Genomic DNA, 19,606 nt, shown 5'->3' with positions numbered 1-19,606 from the left:
AAGGTTATGGTAAAGTTTCCTCGGAATTGTGTGTGTAGTTTCTGAGAAGAAAGCAAATATATATTTTGGGGGGAAACCCCTCTCCCATCCCCCCAACCTCCCCAGATGACCCTCATAGGACCTGATTGTTTTTTTTGTTTTTTTTTAATGCTGTGAACAAACTTTGGGACATACCAGGTGATGAAGGTTGTGGTGAAGTTTCATCAAAATCATGTACGTGCAGTTTCAGAGAAGAAGTTGCAAGTATTTGTGGACGGATGGACAGATGGGCTATCCCATAAGCTCCCAAAAATTACATTCCAGGTGAGTGAAAAAAGACATTTCAGTGCTTTTCAAGGGCTTAAAAAAATTGAAAACATTCAAGTGTGTGGATGGATGGACAAACGGACGGACGTTGTGCCATCCCATAAACTCCCCGGAACTTAATTCCATATAAGCTAGAAATCAATGCATCCCCAGAATGTACCTGCCATGAGGAGAAGGTAGCGGCCTGATGGAGCTCACCGAAGTGCACCTAATGACAACCAAATTCAATTTCCAAGTAAACACAAAGACAACAAGAAAAAGAGCAATCGGAGATTGCAGACCCTCAACCAGGACTTCTTTTAAGTGGTGTATTATATATATATATATATATATATATATATATATATATATATATATATATATATATATATATATATATATATATATATATATATATATCTTTTAGTATGCCTGCCAACTATGTGGCCTCTATCATATGTGTGAACCTTTTGTTCCTCATGGACAGGTGGTCATACGTGTAAAGTTTTGCCTCAATTTGTTCAGCCACTTGAGAGAAGAAGATTTTTGAAGGTTTTTTTTTTTTAAATAATATGGCTGCCAAATCACGTGACCGATGACGGAATGAAAAATGTTTCTGTGGACCATTTTATGCTGAGATGACCCTCGCAAAGTTTCATACTGATTGGATGTGGTGTTCTACATATGCAATTGTGTCATAACGAGGACACCGATGACATTTAAAAAAAAAAAAATCAAACTCATTCCACATGAGAAGTACTTGCTATGTGCCAAGTTTCAATTTTTTCCTTGGTGCGGTTTCAGAGATACAGAGGTCCAAAGATTTTCCGTTTTTCCTATGTGGCTGCCACACCAGGTGACTGATGACATCATACTTATCATTAAAACATTCGACAGATGGGACATTTTCACAAAAGCAAATTTTTTTTTCACAAAAAAAACTTTTTCACAAAATTTCACATTTTCACAAAAACGGTAAAGAACAAACTCAAAAATCAACTTTCTTTGATATTCTCAAAATAGTGCTTAAACCCCACCCCCTTATAAGGCCTAGAAAAATGTTCAAATGATGTCAGAAATGCAGGATCACCATAAGGCCTCTGCACTGACTGGGCAATATATGCTTGATAAAAATTATCGGACAGTCTTTACCGTTTCCCTGACCCGCTTTTGTGAAAATGTCCCAGGAGTCGTCGCACCAATGGTGAAAATTCCGTCTCAATCCGACAAGCGGTTGCGGAGAAAAACACAAAAGTTCTGTTCGGACAAACAAACAGACAGACAGACAAACAAATGGACCCAAATGCAATACCCTCTCCTTTGGCGAGGGTAACAAACCAGAGAAGGTTATCCCTAACTCACCGAGCAAAAAATTTCCATAGACAGGTGTGAATGGAAATTGTCATACAAGAAACCGAAACAACAACGAATACAGCCCCAACAATTGCAAAAAAGACAAGAGAAAAATATAAAATGAAATATCAACAGATATACACCGACAACTGGGAAAATGACAAAAGAACAGTAAGGTATAAAAATAAGAGTTGGACAGATTGGGAATAGACAAAGAAGGCTCTTTGGAATGGCTAAGAAGAGGTCAGCTCAACAAGGATAGAGAAAGAATCATTATAAATGCCCAAGACTAAGGACACTATATCAATGGCTTTAAGAAAATGGCGGGACTGAGTCAAGCGGACAAGTATAGGTTCTGCAAGGTAGAAACAGAAAGTACAAGCCACCTCCGATCGGGATGTAAACACTCATGTCAGAGCAGCTGTACACCCAAAGGCACAACAAGGTATGTGCAGTAATCCACTGACATATCTGCAAAAGTTTCAATATCCCAGTTCCAGAAACGTCATGGAAACATGAACCAAAAGCAATCACCGAAAACAAAGACATATTGCTCACGTAGGAGCTAATGATCCCATTGAGCATGAACATAGAAAACAAAGCATTGTGACTGGATATAGTACTGAGGTACAAAAAAAATAAAAGAAGGCATTGCTAATTTTGGTGTCGGTGTACCCAGCAATTTTGGCCAAAACAACGCAGCAATCAAGAAAATGACCAAATACCAAGATCTACAAAATGAAGTGAAAAGACCCTGGAAGCTGAAGAGTGCCGAAATTGTACTTGTGGTAATTATTGGAACAATAGGAATGATTTTTTTTAAACCTTATAGAGATCTTAAAAACCATCCCTGGGAATATTACTGCAAACGAACTCCAGTTGGAAGCTGTCCGGTGCTCGGTGACATCCTCAAAAGAGTCCTCGGAACAAAACTTTGAGGACAAGAAAACTTCACAAATTGGTCCATTAATCATGATCCCTTACTGAGACGGAGGTGGATACTTCGAGACCTGAGAGGACTCCATTCCACTTTCTGAAACCCACATACAAAGATAACAACCAACGACACACACACACACACACACACACACACACACACACACACACACACACACACACACACACACACACACACACACACACACACACACACACACACACACACACACACACACACACACACACACACACACACACTTGAGATTACAGACGCATACGTACATGCACAAATTAACCTGGATTTTGACAGTGTGGGTAGAACTTCCTACTGCAAGCACTTGGTGCAAGTAAAAGAAGACGCCATTTGCGGTCAGGGGATATCATGAGGAGTTCTCTCGAACACACTCCTTGAACTCCAAACCTGAAGCCGCCAGCCACGGATAACTCCACGACCCAACGGGTTGCTCAGCAACCGCAGATGCCGGTTAAAGCCAACAAACCTAGCAGGATCCTCGCTCTTAATAATTGTGTTACCTTACTGGTGGTTTGGTTACCTTAACTAGGAAACCGCGCTCTTGGCTCCATACCTTGTCTACTTATTATATATGGCCGAGCGAAATCATGGGTGGGTGGGTGTCTGCTATCTCGGAGCGAATTAGTGGGGCAGACCTTCCCGTCTATCCACTATTTACACACTATGTCGAACCAATGAAGGAAAGGACAACTGAGCAGGTTTGAAACATTTACCAAATTACAAAGCATGCATTTACAATCAGATATTCACAAGGTGTATAATACAGATACAATAATTACAAGGCACGTATTTAGAGGCACATTCAAAACGAGCACATACAATTATCAAAGGCACAGAGAAAAAGCAATTACCCCAAGCACGTAAGTTCCCCTTCTACAATCATAATTACCTAATGACGAACAAGATAGCGCCTCAAGCACACAGGAAAAGGAGAGGAAGAAGAAGATAATGAAGAATGGAGCATGACTACGGCCCCTCACTTACCCCACAGAAACAGGTGGGCTTGTGTTTGTCCAAATTGCAAGGAAGGGAAAGGGAGGAGGGGAGATGCAGTGGGAATGTCGGTGCGGTGTTGGATATCATGTATTGCTGGAGCCGCTGAGTCGGGGGATCACGTGCTCCGTTTGCCCAGATCGATCGGCACACCGCCAGTGGTTCGACAAACAGGAGCGGCCTTGAAAACAGGAATAGCTCCAGCCCTTGTACCTCAAACAAGCAAATGGCAGATGCTCGTACAGACTCATGAGGGCAAATTCAGAGGTCCTCGTTCAGCGGCGGAACATTCAGAGCAGACGTCCTCAAACAGGTTTTTCCCTCCCGATGGCTCTGTTCCTCGGCGGCTCTGTCTGTTCGTCTGGTCGCACTTTAATGGAACCATACGTGATGCATGGCAAGGACATCCCGAGGTCCCTCCCACCCGCTCGTAGGCTCTGTTCATTGGTTCCCGGCTAGCAGAATCTTTGAGTTCCTTCCAGAAGAATCCCCCACTACCAACCATCTGGAAGAATCTTCTGGCACGATTCTCTCCACCTTAGCGCTGAGAGCGACACTTTATGTAAAAAGTGTCGTGTTTTAAACAGGGAAAATGCTGGGGAGGAAGGAAAATAATTTATTTAAACCTAAGGATTAATTATGCTCCACACGATAAAGGTTTTGTTATTGCGATTCAGAGGCGAAAAGGGTGTTGAACAAAGAAGGAGGGTTTCCGAGAGGAGCATGGGAAATGGAGGTTGGGGAGCAAAAGAATGAGGGATTGGAGATGGAGGGATGAAGGGGTGGATTGATGTTAAATGAGAAAATGGGAGTTTCCAGTTGGGGTACAGGGTTTGAGAGGCAAAGGTAGTGAAGGGCAGTGGATTGAAGATGGATGGACGAGCTTATTTCATGTCACGACATTTTTCCCAGCCACTGCAAAACACCGGCTCTGGCACAGGAGTTGAGAGCCTTCAAACCATCTGGTTTACAAGGCTCTGGTAAGAGAGGGCAATTCAGGAGATGCTCCATTGTTTGAGGGGCCTCTCCACAGTCACAATCCATAGGGCCATTTTCATATCCCCCCTTCTGCATGAGGACTCTGCAGCGTCCAACTCCAGTCCTGAGGCGGTCGAGACAGCCAGGTTGGCCATGTCTCCCTGGCTCCTTTTGATAGGGATTTCTCAGGGTCGAGTGACAGCTTGTGAGGTCTTGATCACAGGTGCGTTGACCAGGCATCTATTCTACAGCTGTGGGGGTTACCATCCAGGGGCTGATTAGCATGAAGGAAACGTCCTGGATTTCAATCTCTTGGGTACTGGCTCATGTTGAAAGAGTGGGTGGCTTGTCACGTTCCTGCTGGGTTCTTTCTATTTGTGAGGAGACTACTCTTCTGATCGAAGGTGGAGCAATACCACATAGCAAATAGAAGTCGTCCACATGCGTTGGTTTAAGGCAACCAGAAATAGCTCTGCAGGCCGTGTTGAGGACTGGATCCATCTTCTTCGCATGCGAGGAACGGCCCCAAACAGGACGGGCATATTCAGCCGCCGAATAGCACAAAGCAAGTGCAGTGCGTTGAATGGTCACTGGGCCTGTTCCCCATTTAGAGTTGGACAACTTCCTCAAGTTGTTGTTTCTAGCTCATACCTTCACCGTTGTCTTAAAGACATGATTTTTGTAGCTGAGGGTATGGTCCGGGGCAACTCCAAGGTATTTTGGCCTGGGGTTGTGAGCAGCCTTCTCCCATCCATGCAGACATTCAGCTTTCGGTTTGCATCCCTGTTCTTAAGATGAAAGACACTGATTTGCATCTTCACTGGATTAGCCTGCAAGTGGTTGATTGTGTAATAGTTGGTTAATCCAGCTAGTGCATCAGTGAGGGACTGTTCTACTTTCTCAAATCCTATGATTAACTGTGTCGTATGACACAATCAGGTCAACAAAAGTAGCTCCAGTTATCATCCCTTTTTCATCATCATCTTCATTGAATTGGGCGAGATTCAGGAGTTGGCTTGTGCGGGACTTTCTAGATCTGAAACCTGCTTGCTCTGGGATGAGATGTTGATCCACAAAGCAGGCCACATAGTTTAGAATGAGTCTCTCAAATAATTTGAACATGTGACAGAGCAGGGAGAGGGGCTGGAAGCTCTTGGTGTTGGCAGGATCTTTTTCCGGGAATTCAGGATGGCCACTTTTTGCTTGTCTCCACAGTTTTGGGATCTTATTAATAGTCAAGCAGCTGTTGAACATGTCGAGTAAACCACTGGAGAGCTACTGGTCCGAAGTACTTGACTTGTTCACAGAGGATGTCGTCTTGTCCAGCAGATTTATTGCGAATAATCACTTTGATGCCAAGTAGCAGTTCATTGGTGGTGAAATGACTGGTGAAGTTAGAGCCCTCCTGGTCATTATTAGCAGACCGTGGAAATTTAATTTTACGAGGGCAATGGCCTGGGTTTCCTCGACTATTCATGAGTAACTGGTGAGCGGCTTGGTCTGCTGTGATCTCATACCGGGGTTGTGCTTTCATGAAGTTATTTCCCAGCATATTTATGGTCTTCCAGGCTTTTCTGATGCTATGGATCATATCTGTACATTCAATCAGCTCTTACCACTTATTTCACCGCTTCTCTGATATGGCATCAATCAGTCTCTCTCCTGATTCCAAGGTATCATTCCCAAATGGATTAATCTGGAAGCAATTGATGTACGAGTAGTCCTTGTGGAGCTCTTTAGCATCTTGTGACAGTCCTGAGGTGCAATTCATCTGGCAGCCTCTTGGGATATTGTTCCTGGAGAACCTTTTCATCTTCTCCAAAAAAAATCATAGTTCGTAGGGGAGGCTGGTAGATCTTTGTTTGCAGCGTCCAGGTCTGCTGAAAATTTCTCCCAGTTCACCTTTTTCAGGTTGAAGCATCGGTGGAAATGAACCGCATGAAGAACGACCACTGTGTGGACTTTAATTCTAATCGGTCGATGTTGCGAGTTTGGGATTGGGTGGAGAACAATTTTCTCGCATTGGTGAACAATACAGTTTGAAGCAAACACCAGGTCCAGGTTATGACCACATCTCCAACTGCTGCTGTTGAAGAAATTTGGAAGCTTTGCATCATGGACGAGAAACAGCTGTCTTGCATCTGACCAAATTTCGGCCAATTCCCCATCACCGTTTGTCTGTGAGTATCCCCAAAGTACACTATGGCAGTTGAAGTCACCTATCACCACATTTACAGAATTATCAATAAAACCGTCTGAGAACGAGAACTCCTCATTAGGTGGCTGGTAGACTGCGCTTACGGAAATCCCCAAAAGCTGGATGTTGAGGACTTCAATGTTTCCGAGTTATGACATGGAAAATTTGTCAACAGAAACTCCGCTGGGAACAAAGAAAGCACTGCCATATTGATCATGTGGTCTCTCCATCACAAGTTCCATGCCTAAGATCCTTGGACGGATCCTAGTTGTTCCACGATGTGTCTCGTGCAGGCAAAGAATGTCGCATATATTCCTCATGCAAATATCTGCCAGGAGATATTGTTTGACTGCTGAAAGACCTTCAATGTTGGCTGAGATGCTGAATAGTACCGGTCCTGAAAAGGACCCGAGTTTATGACATTGTAGCTCGCCAAAATATTGGTCTGTTTTGGAAGGTAGGTTCATGTTTTGCACTCTGTAGTGCAGATCAAAGGATGAAATTTGATAGGTAGGTAGTATCGCGTGGTAGAAGGATTCGCAGGCAAAGCCTGGCAGGGACCACGACAAGAACGCTCCTTCTGTGGCCCCCGATGGATGAACTAATGGAATGAAGAATGGTTTGAATAATGGATTGAAAGTTGGAGAGTTAGATAAAGGGGAAAGGGCTGAGCCAAACCCACACAACGCATTTTCCTCCATCCCCTCTACAAAAGGAAAGGATCTATGTAAGCACACATAGTAATGAAATAACGAATTCGGGTTTCCCCACGTGTTCAAGGATGCTCTCCCCAGGGTCAATTTCCACAACCGTAACAATATGCAACCACAAATACTTTCTTATTTACCACTCGAATCGATGTGGGAACACCCGTAATCACTGATGATCCAATGGACACTATTCCCAACCCCCCACTTACCATTATGTATCATCCTATGGTGCTGGTTGTATTTTGAACTCAGCCATTTTACAGTCAAGTGAGAAGTGTTCATCGCATTGGAGAAAATGAGGAATTTTCATTGGCCACTTTACCAAGGCCAATCGGACTCGCACCTTATAATATAGCCAATCGGAAGGAAATTATAATATGGCATGAGGTGTGATTTATTGTATACTTTGAGTTTATTAACAAGGTCGGAAGTTGAAAATTACTCATTATAAAATACATGTGAATTTAATACGATTCTAAATTTGAGATGTACAGTATATTTAATCACCAACACGAAAACACAACATTCACGGCGAGTGGCATCAACCTGTAAGAGACATGTCTGTCACGTATTTCTGGTTGTTATAAAAATCCCAGCCGGTGCGGTTTAAATGACACATGACAAACGTGTCAAAATAAGAGAAATTTACCTCATGTATGATGGGCTCAATACATTCCCATCAATTTTGAGCTACATTTTTCACAGGCTTCACAAATACCTGCTTAACCATGCGACCTCGGAGCGATGGTGTCAGACCCTGTCACAACGACTTAGGTTTTGGTCACCACAACTTAGGAAGGAGATAGCTGCCAAAGAGAGGGTTCGGCGCGGGGCTATTATATTGATTCCAGGCCGAGCTGGACTCAGCTACGAAAAGCGGCTGAAGGAGACAGCACTTTATATTTCAGAAAGGAGGTGGTTATGAGGAGATATGATGGAAATGTTTAAGATAATAAAGGGTATAGATAAAATAAGTGCAGAAGAATTATTCAGCAGAGTAGACAGTGATAGGACCAGAGGCCACAGCCTGAGAGTAAAGACGAGGAGAGTTTAGACGGTAGTATGGATGGCAGGGGTCTTTCACTCAGAGAGTAGTTAATGCATGGAATGGTCTCCCTGGAAAGGTAGTGGCAGCAGAAACAGTGCATAAGTTTAAATTGGAATTAGATAGGTAGTTGGAAGTATTAGATATAGAGAGGTATAGGGATGTTGGCAGGACCTTCAGGAAGCTTGAGCATGATGAGTGATTATATGCATGTGTACAGAGTGTTGTTGGTGGGGGTCTCATCAAGGGGTGTTGTGTTTTTTTTTTTACTCAAGACTATCTCCATCCTTGCCCCCTCCCCTGGAAGAAAATACAAAAAAAAACAACTACAAAAACTACAAAAAACACTGAAAAAAAACATTTTGTATTGTTCTTATTTTGATTTAGTGTTGATAAATTGGTGAGGTGTTGATGTGGCGCAGGCATGATGGGCTGAATGGCCTCCACGTGCGTCCAATTTCCTTGTGTCCCTTGTGTTTGTGTGTTGTAGTTGTCGTTTTGTGACTACCAAATATCGAATGTTTGTTTAGTGATGAACATATTAATTTGGTGATTAAAACTGTATGCAAAACAAAAACTACACAGCCTGGCACACGAAACAGTTTGTGACTTTTTGAAAAGTAAAATTTGTGCATGCAAAACAATTTTTGTGCACCTGTTATAGACATTTGGCTGCACATGAAGCACGTAACCTTTTTTAAATTTGACTCCTGACATGTCATAAAGTCAGTTCTCAATCTCCTGTAACCATTCAGTAGGGGGGTCGCAGTGGAGCTCACTGTTTGTGGAACTCCTTACAAACCTTTATGTGGTATTTGCGTATCATGCCACCACTTACGAAAAGAGAAGTTTGATAAGTTGTGATTGTTTGCCACATAATGAAGAGGGGGATGTATCGATATATCGGTGGAGAACCAAGGGTGACAAGTAATTAATCATCAGGCCATCAATGTGTAAAGAGACTCTCTTTGAGAGAATCACATTTTCTGCACATTAAAAAAGTCATTGAACAAAATAAAACATACAACAACTCTTCATACCTGTAAGGATCTCATGAATGATGGTACATATGCTGTAAACGTCTGATTTGGTGTTGATCCTGTGTGAACCGCGAATCACCTCGATGGGCAGCCAGCGATTCCACACAATTGGTGGCGTGCTTATGCAAGGGTTCACAGAGTCTCTGACAAAGGGTAACAGATCCGCAGTGAGAGAACACAGATTACCACAGTACGATTGGCTTCATCAAGTCTTGCACCACATGCAGTCTCAGTCATGAGCTTCAGCTCAGCTTCAACAGGTCAGGTCAGGTATGGGAGCATGCATCAGAGAGTGCGTCGCTGCGTCCACTTTCTGCCGGTACTACTCCAGGGGCCTCCGTCTGGCCATCCCCCAGGCAGATGCCTGGCTCATCCCCATCTCCTTGAGATGCCGATCAACCTGCTGCAACCACGAGGCACGTGGTCGCCCATTGGCCTCCTCCACTCACGAGAGTTCCTCGCTGAAAGAATCTGGTGAGCAGGATCAGCGTCAGGAAAACGAGCCACATGTCCATACAGCCGCAGCTGACACTCACAGACTATGCAGGAAACAAATCTCATTTGAGTCTCTCTCAGCAACCGCTCGTTGGACACAAAGTCTGACCAGTCATAGCCAAGGATTCTCCGAAGAGACCTGGTACCAAAGGAATTAAGTCTCCGTCTCAGATGCCGCATCAGAGTCCAAGTCTCACATCCATAGAGTAAGACTGGAAGCACCAAGGACCTGAAGACTCGGACTTTCATCCTCCCGCACAGGTATCGGCAGCGCCAAACCCCATTATCCAGTGAATCCATGACTATCCAGGCCCGACCCAGACGTCTGTTGACCTCTGGCTCACAGGCAGCAGAGACATGAACATCACTGCCAAGGTAAGTGAATCTCTCCACGACCTCAACATCCTCACCACAAACAGCCACAGACTGGACAGCAGCATCCAAGATGTCAATGAAAGCCTGGATCTTAGTATTGACCCATGAAACCCGTAATCTCAGCAGCTCTGACTCCTCATTCAGCACCTGGATGGCCCCCAAAAGAATATCCAGTCTCCGCAAAGATGACTGCATCATCTGCGACATCAAGGTCAGAGATCTTGACATTCCCAAATGATGCACCACAGCTTGATCTCTCTGACATCCTCTCCAGAATCCAGTTCATACAAGTGCTGAAAAGTGTGGGGGCCAGTACACACCCCTGACAAACTCCAGTATTAACTGGAAATTAGTCAGAGATGGTACCACCATCTCTGACTCTCAGTTCCAGAGTACAGTTCACACATCAGATCGATCAGTTGTGGTGGCACCCCACGGAGACCAAGAATCCTCCAGAGGGCATCCCGATTCACTGAATCAAATGCTTTACAGAGATAAACATAGGCTGCAAGCAGCCCCTGCCGAAACTCTCGTCTGCGTTCGGTGAGGACCCAAAGAGCAAGGATACGGTCAATCGTTGACCTCATTGGTGTAAAACCCAAATGCTCTGGATGCTGGTGCTCAAGCAGATGGTGTCGAACCCTATCAAGAATTATCCGAGCAAAGACCTTGCCCGGCACTGAGAGCAGCGTCACCCCTCGGTAGTTGTTGCAGTCTTGCGATCACCCTTCGCTTTCCAGAGAGGGACAACAAGGCCCCACTTCCAGTCAGTTAGGATGATGCCTGTGTTTCAGGCAGAGCACAGAACTGCATGCAATGACACGAGTGCAGCATTTCTTCCAACCTTGAGAAGTTCAGCATGGATGCCACAGATCCCTGGAGCTTCACGCAATTCAACCGGTTCACCGCAGCCTGTGTTTCCACAAACAAAGGTGGACCACAGTTAATTGGAGGGTCAGCAACAGGGATTGTAACACCCCTGACGTCCAACTCGATAGCTGGTGGAGCAGCCTGGTACAACTGCTCAAAGTAACCGGCCCAGCGGGCCTTCACTTCACCACTCCTCTGTCAAGAGCCGATTATCTTCCACTCAAACTACAGTACACCAAGGGATGGGCTTAGATGAATGCAATGCGTGAATTCCCCTGTTAGCAGGACGAGAATCACTTGACCACAGGTGATGCTCAACCCCCTCACAGATTCCTCACACGTAGCCCTCCTTGTCCACCCTGAGCGCACGTACAGTTTTATGCCTCAGTTCCCTGAACAGCTCAGCTCTGCCATTCAGCCTGGCCCTGCGACTCTGGTCAATGGTATCCAGTATCCCTTGAGAGACAAAATTCTTCTTCGCCCTATGGTGAGTTCCAAGACATCCACCGGAAACATCAAGGACGGTGGTCTTGAAGGCACTCATCTCCTGAAACAAAGCACCCAGCCCCCAAAATCTCCACTCAGCCTGTTCGCAAACTCCTCAGCCATCCTCTCAACCTTGTGCTTGCCAACATCCAGCCAAGGCTGGGATGGTACCATTCTCCTGGATTTAAGGTGCAACTTCAGACTTGCTACAACAAGCCGGTGGTCAGCATTGAGGTACTGAGCACTCCAGTGGACCCTTCAGTTCTGGAACATCCTCCAGCGACCATCAGCGAGCACATGGTCAATCTCCTTTGCCACACCACCAGCGTTGGAATACCAAGTCCAGCGATGATCTTGTGGGCGCTGAAACCATGCACCAGCCACCCTAAGTCCATGACTTCTTGCAAAGTCAAGGAACTTAGTGCTATTCAGGTTCACAATTCCTGATCCATGGGGACCAACACACATCTCATAACCATCCCTATCAGTTCCAGTCGATGCCTTGAAATCCCCCAAGACTAGAAGAGTATCTCGCCTGGAGCACTAATCAACCACAGACTCGAGCGTGGCATAGAATGCGTCCTTCACGGTGAGATCACTCGCCTCAGTCGGAGTATACACAGAGACCAGGGAAATGACATCCAAGGAGTGACGAATCCTTTGTCTCATAATACGCTCATTGACCGGTGTTACCTCAATTATCATTGGAGTCAGCTTATTGGACACAACTACAGCAACTCCTTGGGCACGGTAACCATCAGAGTGACCAGACCAATAGAAGGTGTAACCACATGCTATGATCTCGCCGCAATCCATTAACCGAACATCAGAGTGTGCTGCAATACTGATGTCCAAACGCTTGAGCTCAGATGATAGAGACAGGTGATCATCCTCTCTTAGGGATAGGACATTCCAAGCACCTACCCGAAGGGACCGCCTCAGGTTAACCAAAGGAGACTGCCCTCTAGTGGACGACACCGCAGCACCAACTCAACACACTCTCCCGTAATCTGACCCGGGAATGTTACCCCGTGATTTCCCTCCTATCATCAAAAATTGGGGGTCCCGAAGGTTTTGCCCCAATCCCGTCATCCAGCGAGCTGCTCTGCGAAGGGAAGCTGCACAGGAGGTACTCCGACGGAGTGCATTTTTAGATTTTTTTTATGCTTCGAGAATGTTTTGCAGAATGAAGGGTTTTCCGGTGGCCGGAGTACAAATCCTGCCACCAACCTCTTAATAAGAAGTAACCCAACTGCAGGAGGACATCCGCAGACATAGTTGGACACAAGATATGGTTGGCCGTTGGCTCACAAGGAGCTCCTCTGCCCTTTGACAGGTTTTGTTTTTAATCCTGCTGGGTGTCCATATCCAAACACCCTCCTCACCAGGAAACCTGGTGGGGGAGGCGGTTTATTCGCCAACAACCCGACTAAGGAACAGATTAGTGCAGTTTTACATGATACCTGTAACAATCACAGATCTGATCTGGCCTGACCTGACAGAGGTCAGGTCATTGATGTTAAATTAATTTCCCCACTCCTTGTTAAATTTCTTACGTAAAAGCTGCCAGTTTATATATCCATTGCTTTGTCTGCGGAAACTATTTTTTTATTGAACTATGGCAAGAAATATGTTTTTCCAAACCAAACGCTCATAACATTTCCACAAGGCACCGGGTCAACATCCTCACCATGATGTTTTCTTTTCTTATGACTGTTCCCCAGAGCTACAATTAACATGTACTAATGGCATAACAGCCCAACCAGCCTTGGTTGCGTAATGGTCAGAGCGTCTCCTCTGAGTCTGGGAAGTCAGTGGTTCGAACTCCGGCTGAGTCATCCCAAAGACTTTACAAACGGTATGTGCTGCGTCCTTGCTTGGCATTTAAAAATGATAGAGCATGGACAAACAACCATATGTTGGTAAAAAAAAAAATAGCACAGGCCTTGATGAGTCGAGTTGCCTCCTCCTGTGTGGAAGATCCATGTGAGGGGCTCTCATTATTAGTATTTAGTATTATTATGAAGTTAAATTTGATATTCTCCTCTCTCAATGATCTCATTTGTCTGAATGTTCTTTCGGCCTGTTTTCTACTTCTTCACTTATATTGATTGAGAACGAATACACAAATCTTCTGGAATGTTCCGACTATAGAAAAAAAAATTAGAATTACTTCTACCCACCTGCAACCTCCCCTCTCACCCCACTGCCAACACCACTCCCCCCCTTTAAAAAAAAAAAACACACACACACACCCCTTAACACACCTTTTCTTGGCATAGCACAGCCCACCAAGGCGTGCAATGGTGGGTGACACCATGTATATGGCATGAGATGTAATCGCACAATGTATCCACCCTTGGTCATGCAGGTACTGTAATGCTTCACAGACTTGAATCAAGAGGTGAATCTTTGTGTTGTACAACATTCCCAGGGAGTTTGATTGCTGTATGAACCAAGGGAAAACAAGGAACATCACAGGATGTACACATCATCTGAACAGAATACTTCTCAAAATACAATAATACCTTGTCAGCAATTATTTTCTTCACACAGTCATAACACCTACAGTGCCCTCAGAAAGTATTCACATCCCTTGACTTTTTCACATTTTGTTGTGTTACAGACTGAATTTAAAATGGATAAATTGAGATTATTTTTTGTCACTGATGTACACATAATACCCCATATAACGTCAGTGGAATTTGTTTTTGTTATTTTTACAAATCAATTAAGAATGAAAAGTTGAAAGGTCTTGAGTCAAGAAGTATTCAACCCCTTTTTGCTGTGACACTCCAAATTGAGCTCAGGTGCATCCAATTTCCTTTCATCATCCTTGAGAAGTTTCTGCAACTTGATTGGAGTCCACCTGTGGCCAATTAAATTGATTGTACATGATTTAGAAGGAAACACACCTTTCTATGCAAGGTCCAACAGTTTACAGTGCATGTCACAGCAGAAACTGTACCATGAAGTCCAAGGTACTGTCAGTAGAACTCAAGATAGAATTATGAGGAGGCATAGATCTGAGGCAGGGTATAAAACCATTTGTGGAGTGTAAGGTCCCAAGAGCACAGTGAGCAAAATCATTAGGAAATGAAAATAATATGGAACCACCCAGACTCTTCCGAGAGCTGGCCATCCTGGAATGTAATGCTTCACAGACTTGAATCAAGAGGTGAATCTTTGTGTTGTACAACATTCCCAGTGAGTTTGATTACTGTAAGAACCGAGGGAAAACAAGGAGCATAACAGGATGTACACATCGTCTGAACAGAATACTTCTCAAAAAAACAGAAAACAATACTTCTGAACAGAAATGAAAAGGATATGGAACTACCTTGGTCTGGGAAGTGACTAAGAACCCAATGACCACTCTGACAGTTCCTTGGCTGAGATGTGAGAACCTGCCGTTAGGACAACAAACTCTGCAGCGCTTCAAAAATCTTGGCTTTATGGGAGAATGGCCAGACAGAAGCCACTCGTGACAAAAAAGCACATGTCAGCACGCCTGCAGTTTTTAAAAATAGCTCCGCAAAGCGGGCGTAACCCCTCAGCCCATGCATTGTAAAAGGAAGCAGTGATATCACGATGATGCAGTCAGTAAGAGCACGTTGGACGTCATATCGAAAATCAATCAGACTTCAAGATGGCTACCGTGGCGGCTAGTGAAAATCGCAGCGCGCCCATTTTTGAAAGGAACCTTCCTCGACTCAACTCCAACACACACACACTGCAAAAATGCATTTAATCGGACAAGCCAAGCCGTTCTCGAAATTGACGAAAACCAATTTCAAGACAAATGCCGTGGCGGCCACACTGAAAATCGCAGCGAGCCCATTTTCGAAAGGAACCTTCCTCGACTCAACCCCAACACACCCTGCAAAAATGGATTTAATCGGACAAGGCATTCTCCTCGAAATCGACGGAAACCAATTTCAAGATGGCTGCCATGGAGACCACATTGAAAATTGCAGCACGCCCATTTTCGAAAGGAACCTTCCTCTACTCAACCCCAACATACCCTGCAAAAATGGATTTAATCGGACATAGGCCATGGGCTACATTTGGCTACCATGCACCCCCCCCCCCCCACATCTCAATTAACCTATGTTTTTCTGAATCCCCTGGATGTGCTGAATAAGAAATCGAATGTTAACATTGAAAATATAGGGATGCACTTCCGGTTTTGACCCTATAACTAGTGGTACCCTAAAAACCGCTAACCGCTGCTCCGCGTTGGTCATGATTTCTATGCCTCATCATATCAACTTGTAGAATGGCTCAATGAAGGTCAATGTTCACATGTGATATACCAAATAATAGCTGATGCTATTCTGCTTATTTTCATATATCTGATAAGTTGTTACAATACATATTGCCTAAATCACAGTCATTTGAATGAGCATACCCCTATCCAGGGATATTCGCGCACTGACTGGCACTTTCATGTTTCACATTTTTTATGTTACTGACAAGTTTTGTTTTATATTACAGAATCTAGTACTCAAAGAACAATTAATTAAGCTTGACAAGTAAATATTTCCACTTTGATTTTCTATTTTCAGATTGCACCTGAATGATGTCTAATTCATTAGACCTCGGTGACGAGAATGCGCCTCCCCCAAAGCGATCAAAGGGTGGCCAAGATTGTAGTTTGCTTGTGTGCATTGTGCATGTCCCAGGATTACAATATGGACCATTGCTACAATTATCTGCAAATGAGGATGGTTACCAAAAATTGGATAAATTGAAAGAGATTCGTGATAAGAGACTCGCCCAACATGCAGGTTCTGCTCACCAGATGAAGGACACGTGTTATCTTATTCCTGATGTCATAAAAGAGCACCATCATGGTTATCATAGGGTGTGTTATCAGCGTTTCACAATGAACATCAATCGTTTGGCTACACACTCGGATTCACGAGAACCATCATGTTCCCAACCAAGCAGACGCAGTTTATCAGATCATATGTTGTTTGCACCAGACTGTATTTTTTGCAATTCTGAAGGAAGGAAAAAAGTTAAAAGCAAGGGGGCGTGGACTACCGAGGGCATGAGTCGCTTTATTTCTGATGGTTGGCAAACAATTTTAGAGATAGCCGAGAAGACAAATGACGAAAAACTGCTCATACGGATTAGATGCCAGGATCTGTTTGCATGTGAAGCCAAATTTCACAAGTCGTGCAGGACAAAGTACCTACAGAAGCCAGATAAGTGGAGAAGCACCAATGTCCAGAACAAAGATAAGCAAGTTCAACTGACGGAGGTTCATAATCATGCATTTCACGATGTGTGTGAGGTAATCGACACTGATGTTCTACGAGACAAGAAGATGGTGACACTAACTGATCTTGTCGAGACATACATAGCCAGCTTGGAACTCACAGAGTTCGCAAATCCAAACTTCCGTGGAGAAAACTTCCAAATCAAACTTGAGAAACACGAAGAGTACAAGGACAGATTGGCCTCCAGCAAACTGTATTCCTCAGCAAAAATGCAGTCCTATATAGTATATAGTTCTGACATTGACGTGAACAATGCAGTCCGATTAGCATACGAGCTAGCTTCGACAGATATGATACAAGAAGCTGGAACATACCTGCGTCGGGTGATTTTTGACAGTTTTGCTATGTCCAATGAACTAAAATGGCCAACAACTGCTCAATATCTTGGAGATGTGAAGGATATTGTACCATCACAAGTCGAGAAATTTCTCAGCTATGTCATAGGTGGAAAAGCCACCACTCGTACATCTAAGCCACATCGACTGGTATACTCAATAGGACAAGACATTTGTCGAGCAGCTACCAATGGTGAGTGGAAACTCCCAAAACACATGTTCATATGCATGACACTCCGCCACCTGTTCAAGAGTGAGCGACTGATCACCTTACTGAATCGAATGGGACATTCAGAGAACTACTCATTTTCATTGGAACTAGAAACAGCTCTCGCACAGGCTGTGGATGAAACTTCAAATTTGTTGTCAACTCAAATCATCCGATCTCCAGATGCACCTTCTGTCTTTCACTCTGAATTTGACAACTTTGATCAACTACTAAATAACCTCACTGGAATGGGATCAATTCACACTGCCCATGGTATCATGCTGCAGGATATAGAAGGGAGACCAGAGTACCACGGAGGTATCCGTGTATAAATACCATCCATTCCACGGAATATGACAACAAAACAACGCTCTCTAAACATCCAATCATCTGAATGTGTTCCAGATTGTTATGTCACCCAGCGTAGGAGTCCTCAGATAACGAATGAGCAGCGAACATACCCCGGTGGTGAAGATGCCCAACACAAAGCCAGAATCAACCATTTCTTGTGGATGCTGATACGACAACAAAATTGTATGTCACAACAAGTACCTGGATGGACAGGATTCATCTCAATGACTGGTCAGAGACCCGAGACTCTCACCACCATAGATTACTACCCTGTCATAGCTAGCCCCATTACTGACTATAAAACAGTACAGGAGTGTTTACGTTATGCTGAAGAAGCCATAAATGAAGTCAAGCAGAGGTACACCATCACTACGTTTGACTTGAGGGTATGTATGAAGGCTTATCCCCTCGTTTGGAACAACCAGGTCAGGTACGAGAAGCACATCATCCTCATTGGGACGTTCCACCTGATATGTGCCTACATGAAGATGATTGGAAAGAAGATGAATGGATCAGGGCTCTCTGACATACTGTTGGAAGCAGGCTTAAAAGTATCTGGTTCCATCGAGGGTGTGCTGTCAGGGAAACACTATGACAGAGCATTGAACTGCCACAAAGTCATGCTGGAATGTCTAGAGAAACTTCCTCTTTCACAATATCTGGCAAGCCATAACAAAGCTGATGTGTTTGCATCTCTAACAGAACAATCAAAGAAGGTTCTATATGATATCACACATACCCCATCTGAGGAAACCATGAATACAGCACTTGCAGACGAGGAGTTGAAAAGGTACATCGAGGGATTTATGCAATATTGGGATGATTCCAAGACAGGAAACCTTGGCACAACTGCTCAATTGTGGGTATCATACATGGACCACGTTTGGCTGGTGTTAACACTCACACATGCTGTGAAGCACAATGACTTCCTTCTCTACGCCCATTGTCTTCATCTGATGTCTGACTTATTCTTTAGTTTTGGAGGCCAGAACTATGCCAGATATCTTACATTCTTCTCTTTGTTCATTGCAAATATCGAAATATCCCATTCAGGAGCCACAGAGTTGATGAAGAGAGGTGCAATCAGTGTTGCTCGTTCTTTCATTCCTGGAAATTGATGTGCCATTGATAAAACCATGGAGGAAACATTCATGCGTCATGCCAAATCCCATGGCAGTGCAGGTGGAAGTGGTGCTGGTGTGTCAGGTGTTCTGACCAATCATGATGCCTACCAACGTTGGGTGAGAACAACACATGCCAGATCACAGTATGTGAACACGACGCTCAGTATGGCCGATATGTTGTCGGGATCCACCGAAGGAATCAAACACCGTGATTTACGTCCTGCAGAAGTATTGAAAAGTGAAAAGCTGGTGTGCAGAACAATGGAGGCAGTGGAGACTGGAGAGTTTCCTGAATCCGTTCACTGTAGATAGTCCAGATCAACTGCTGATTCTCTCATCAGGTGCTGCTGCATCATTAGCTGTACAGAAAGATGTGTACTCCGTGCAGAACAAGCAGGTAGAGAGGCAAAGGAAGTGTTTATTGCTTCACGTCTGGAGACTGGAAAGGACTTCCTTGAGCCAGTAAAGCGCATGAACCTAATGACTCTCGGAGACATGAG

At 44.3% G+C, this 19,606-nt stretch overlaps 2 protein-coding genes across 7 annotated transcripts in view; one reads left to right on the top strand and one right to left on the bottom strand.

Annotated features, from left to right (window-relative positions):
* The window catches only part of TEX14 (testis expressed 14, intercellular bridge forming factor), a 188,561-nt gene that overhangs the window by 84,045 nt on the left and 84,910 nt on the right, over positions 1-19,606 (bottom strand). For all 6 annotated transcript variants that reach the window (XM_085876591.1, XM_085876593.1, XM_085876592.1 and 3 more), the window contains 2 exons: positions 14,068-14,246; positions 9,575-9,717 (listed from right to left, as the gene is read on the bottom strand). In XM_085876591.1, coding sequence (XP_085732717.1) covers positions 9,575-9,717; positions 14,068-14,246 — 322 coding nt within the window. The remainder of the gene's footprint in view (positions 1-9,574; positions 9,718-14,067; positions 14,247-19,606) is intronic.
* Positions 16,383-19,572, top strand: LOC147027289 (uncharacterized). The gene is given in 1 exon segment (XM_085880227.1): positions 16,383-19,572. A coding segment is annotated over 1 exon segment (2,718 nt). The 3' UTR covers positions 19,101-19,572.

This window comes from Eptatretus burgeri, chromosome 4 (genome assembly GCF_056783735.1).
Source record: "Eptatretus burgeri isolate ZD-2024b chromosome 4, Ebu_testis_v1, whole genome shotgun sequence".
Classification (NCBI taxonomy): Eukaryota; Metazoa; Chordata; class Myxini; order Myxiniformes; family Myxinidae; genus Eptatretus; species Eptatretus burgeri.
Note: the sequence above shows the minus strand (reverse complement) of the source record. Positions and strands in the feature narration are given on the sequence as shown.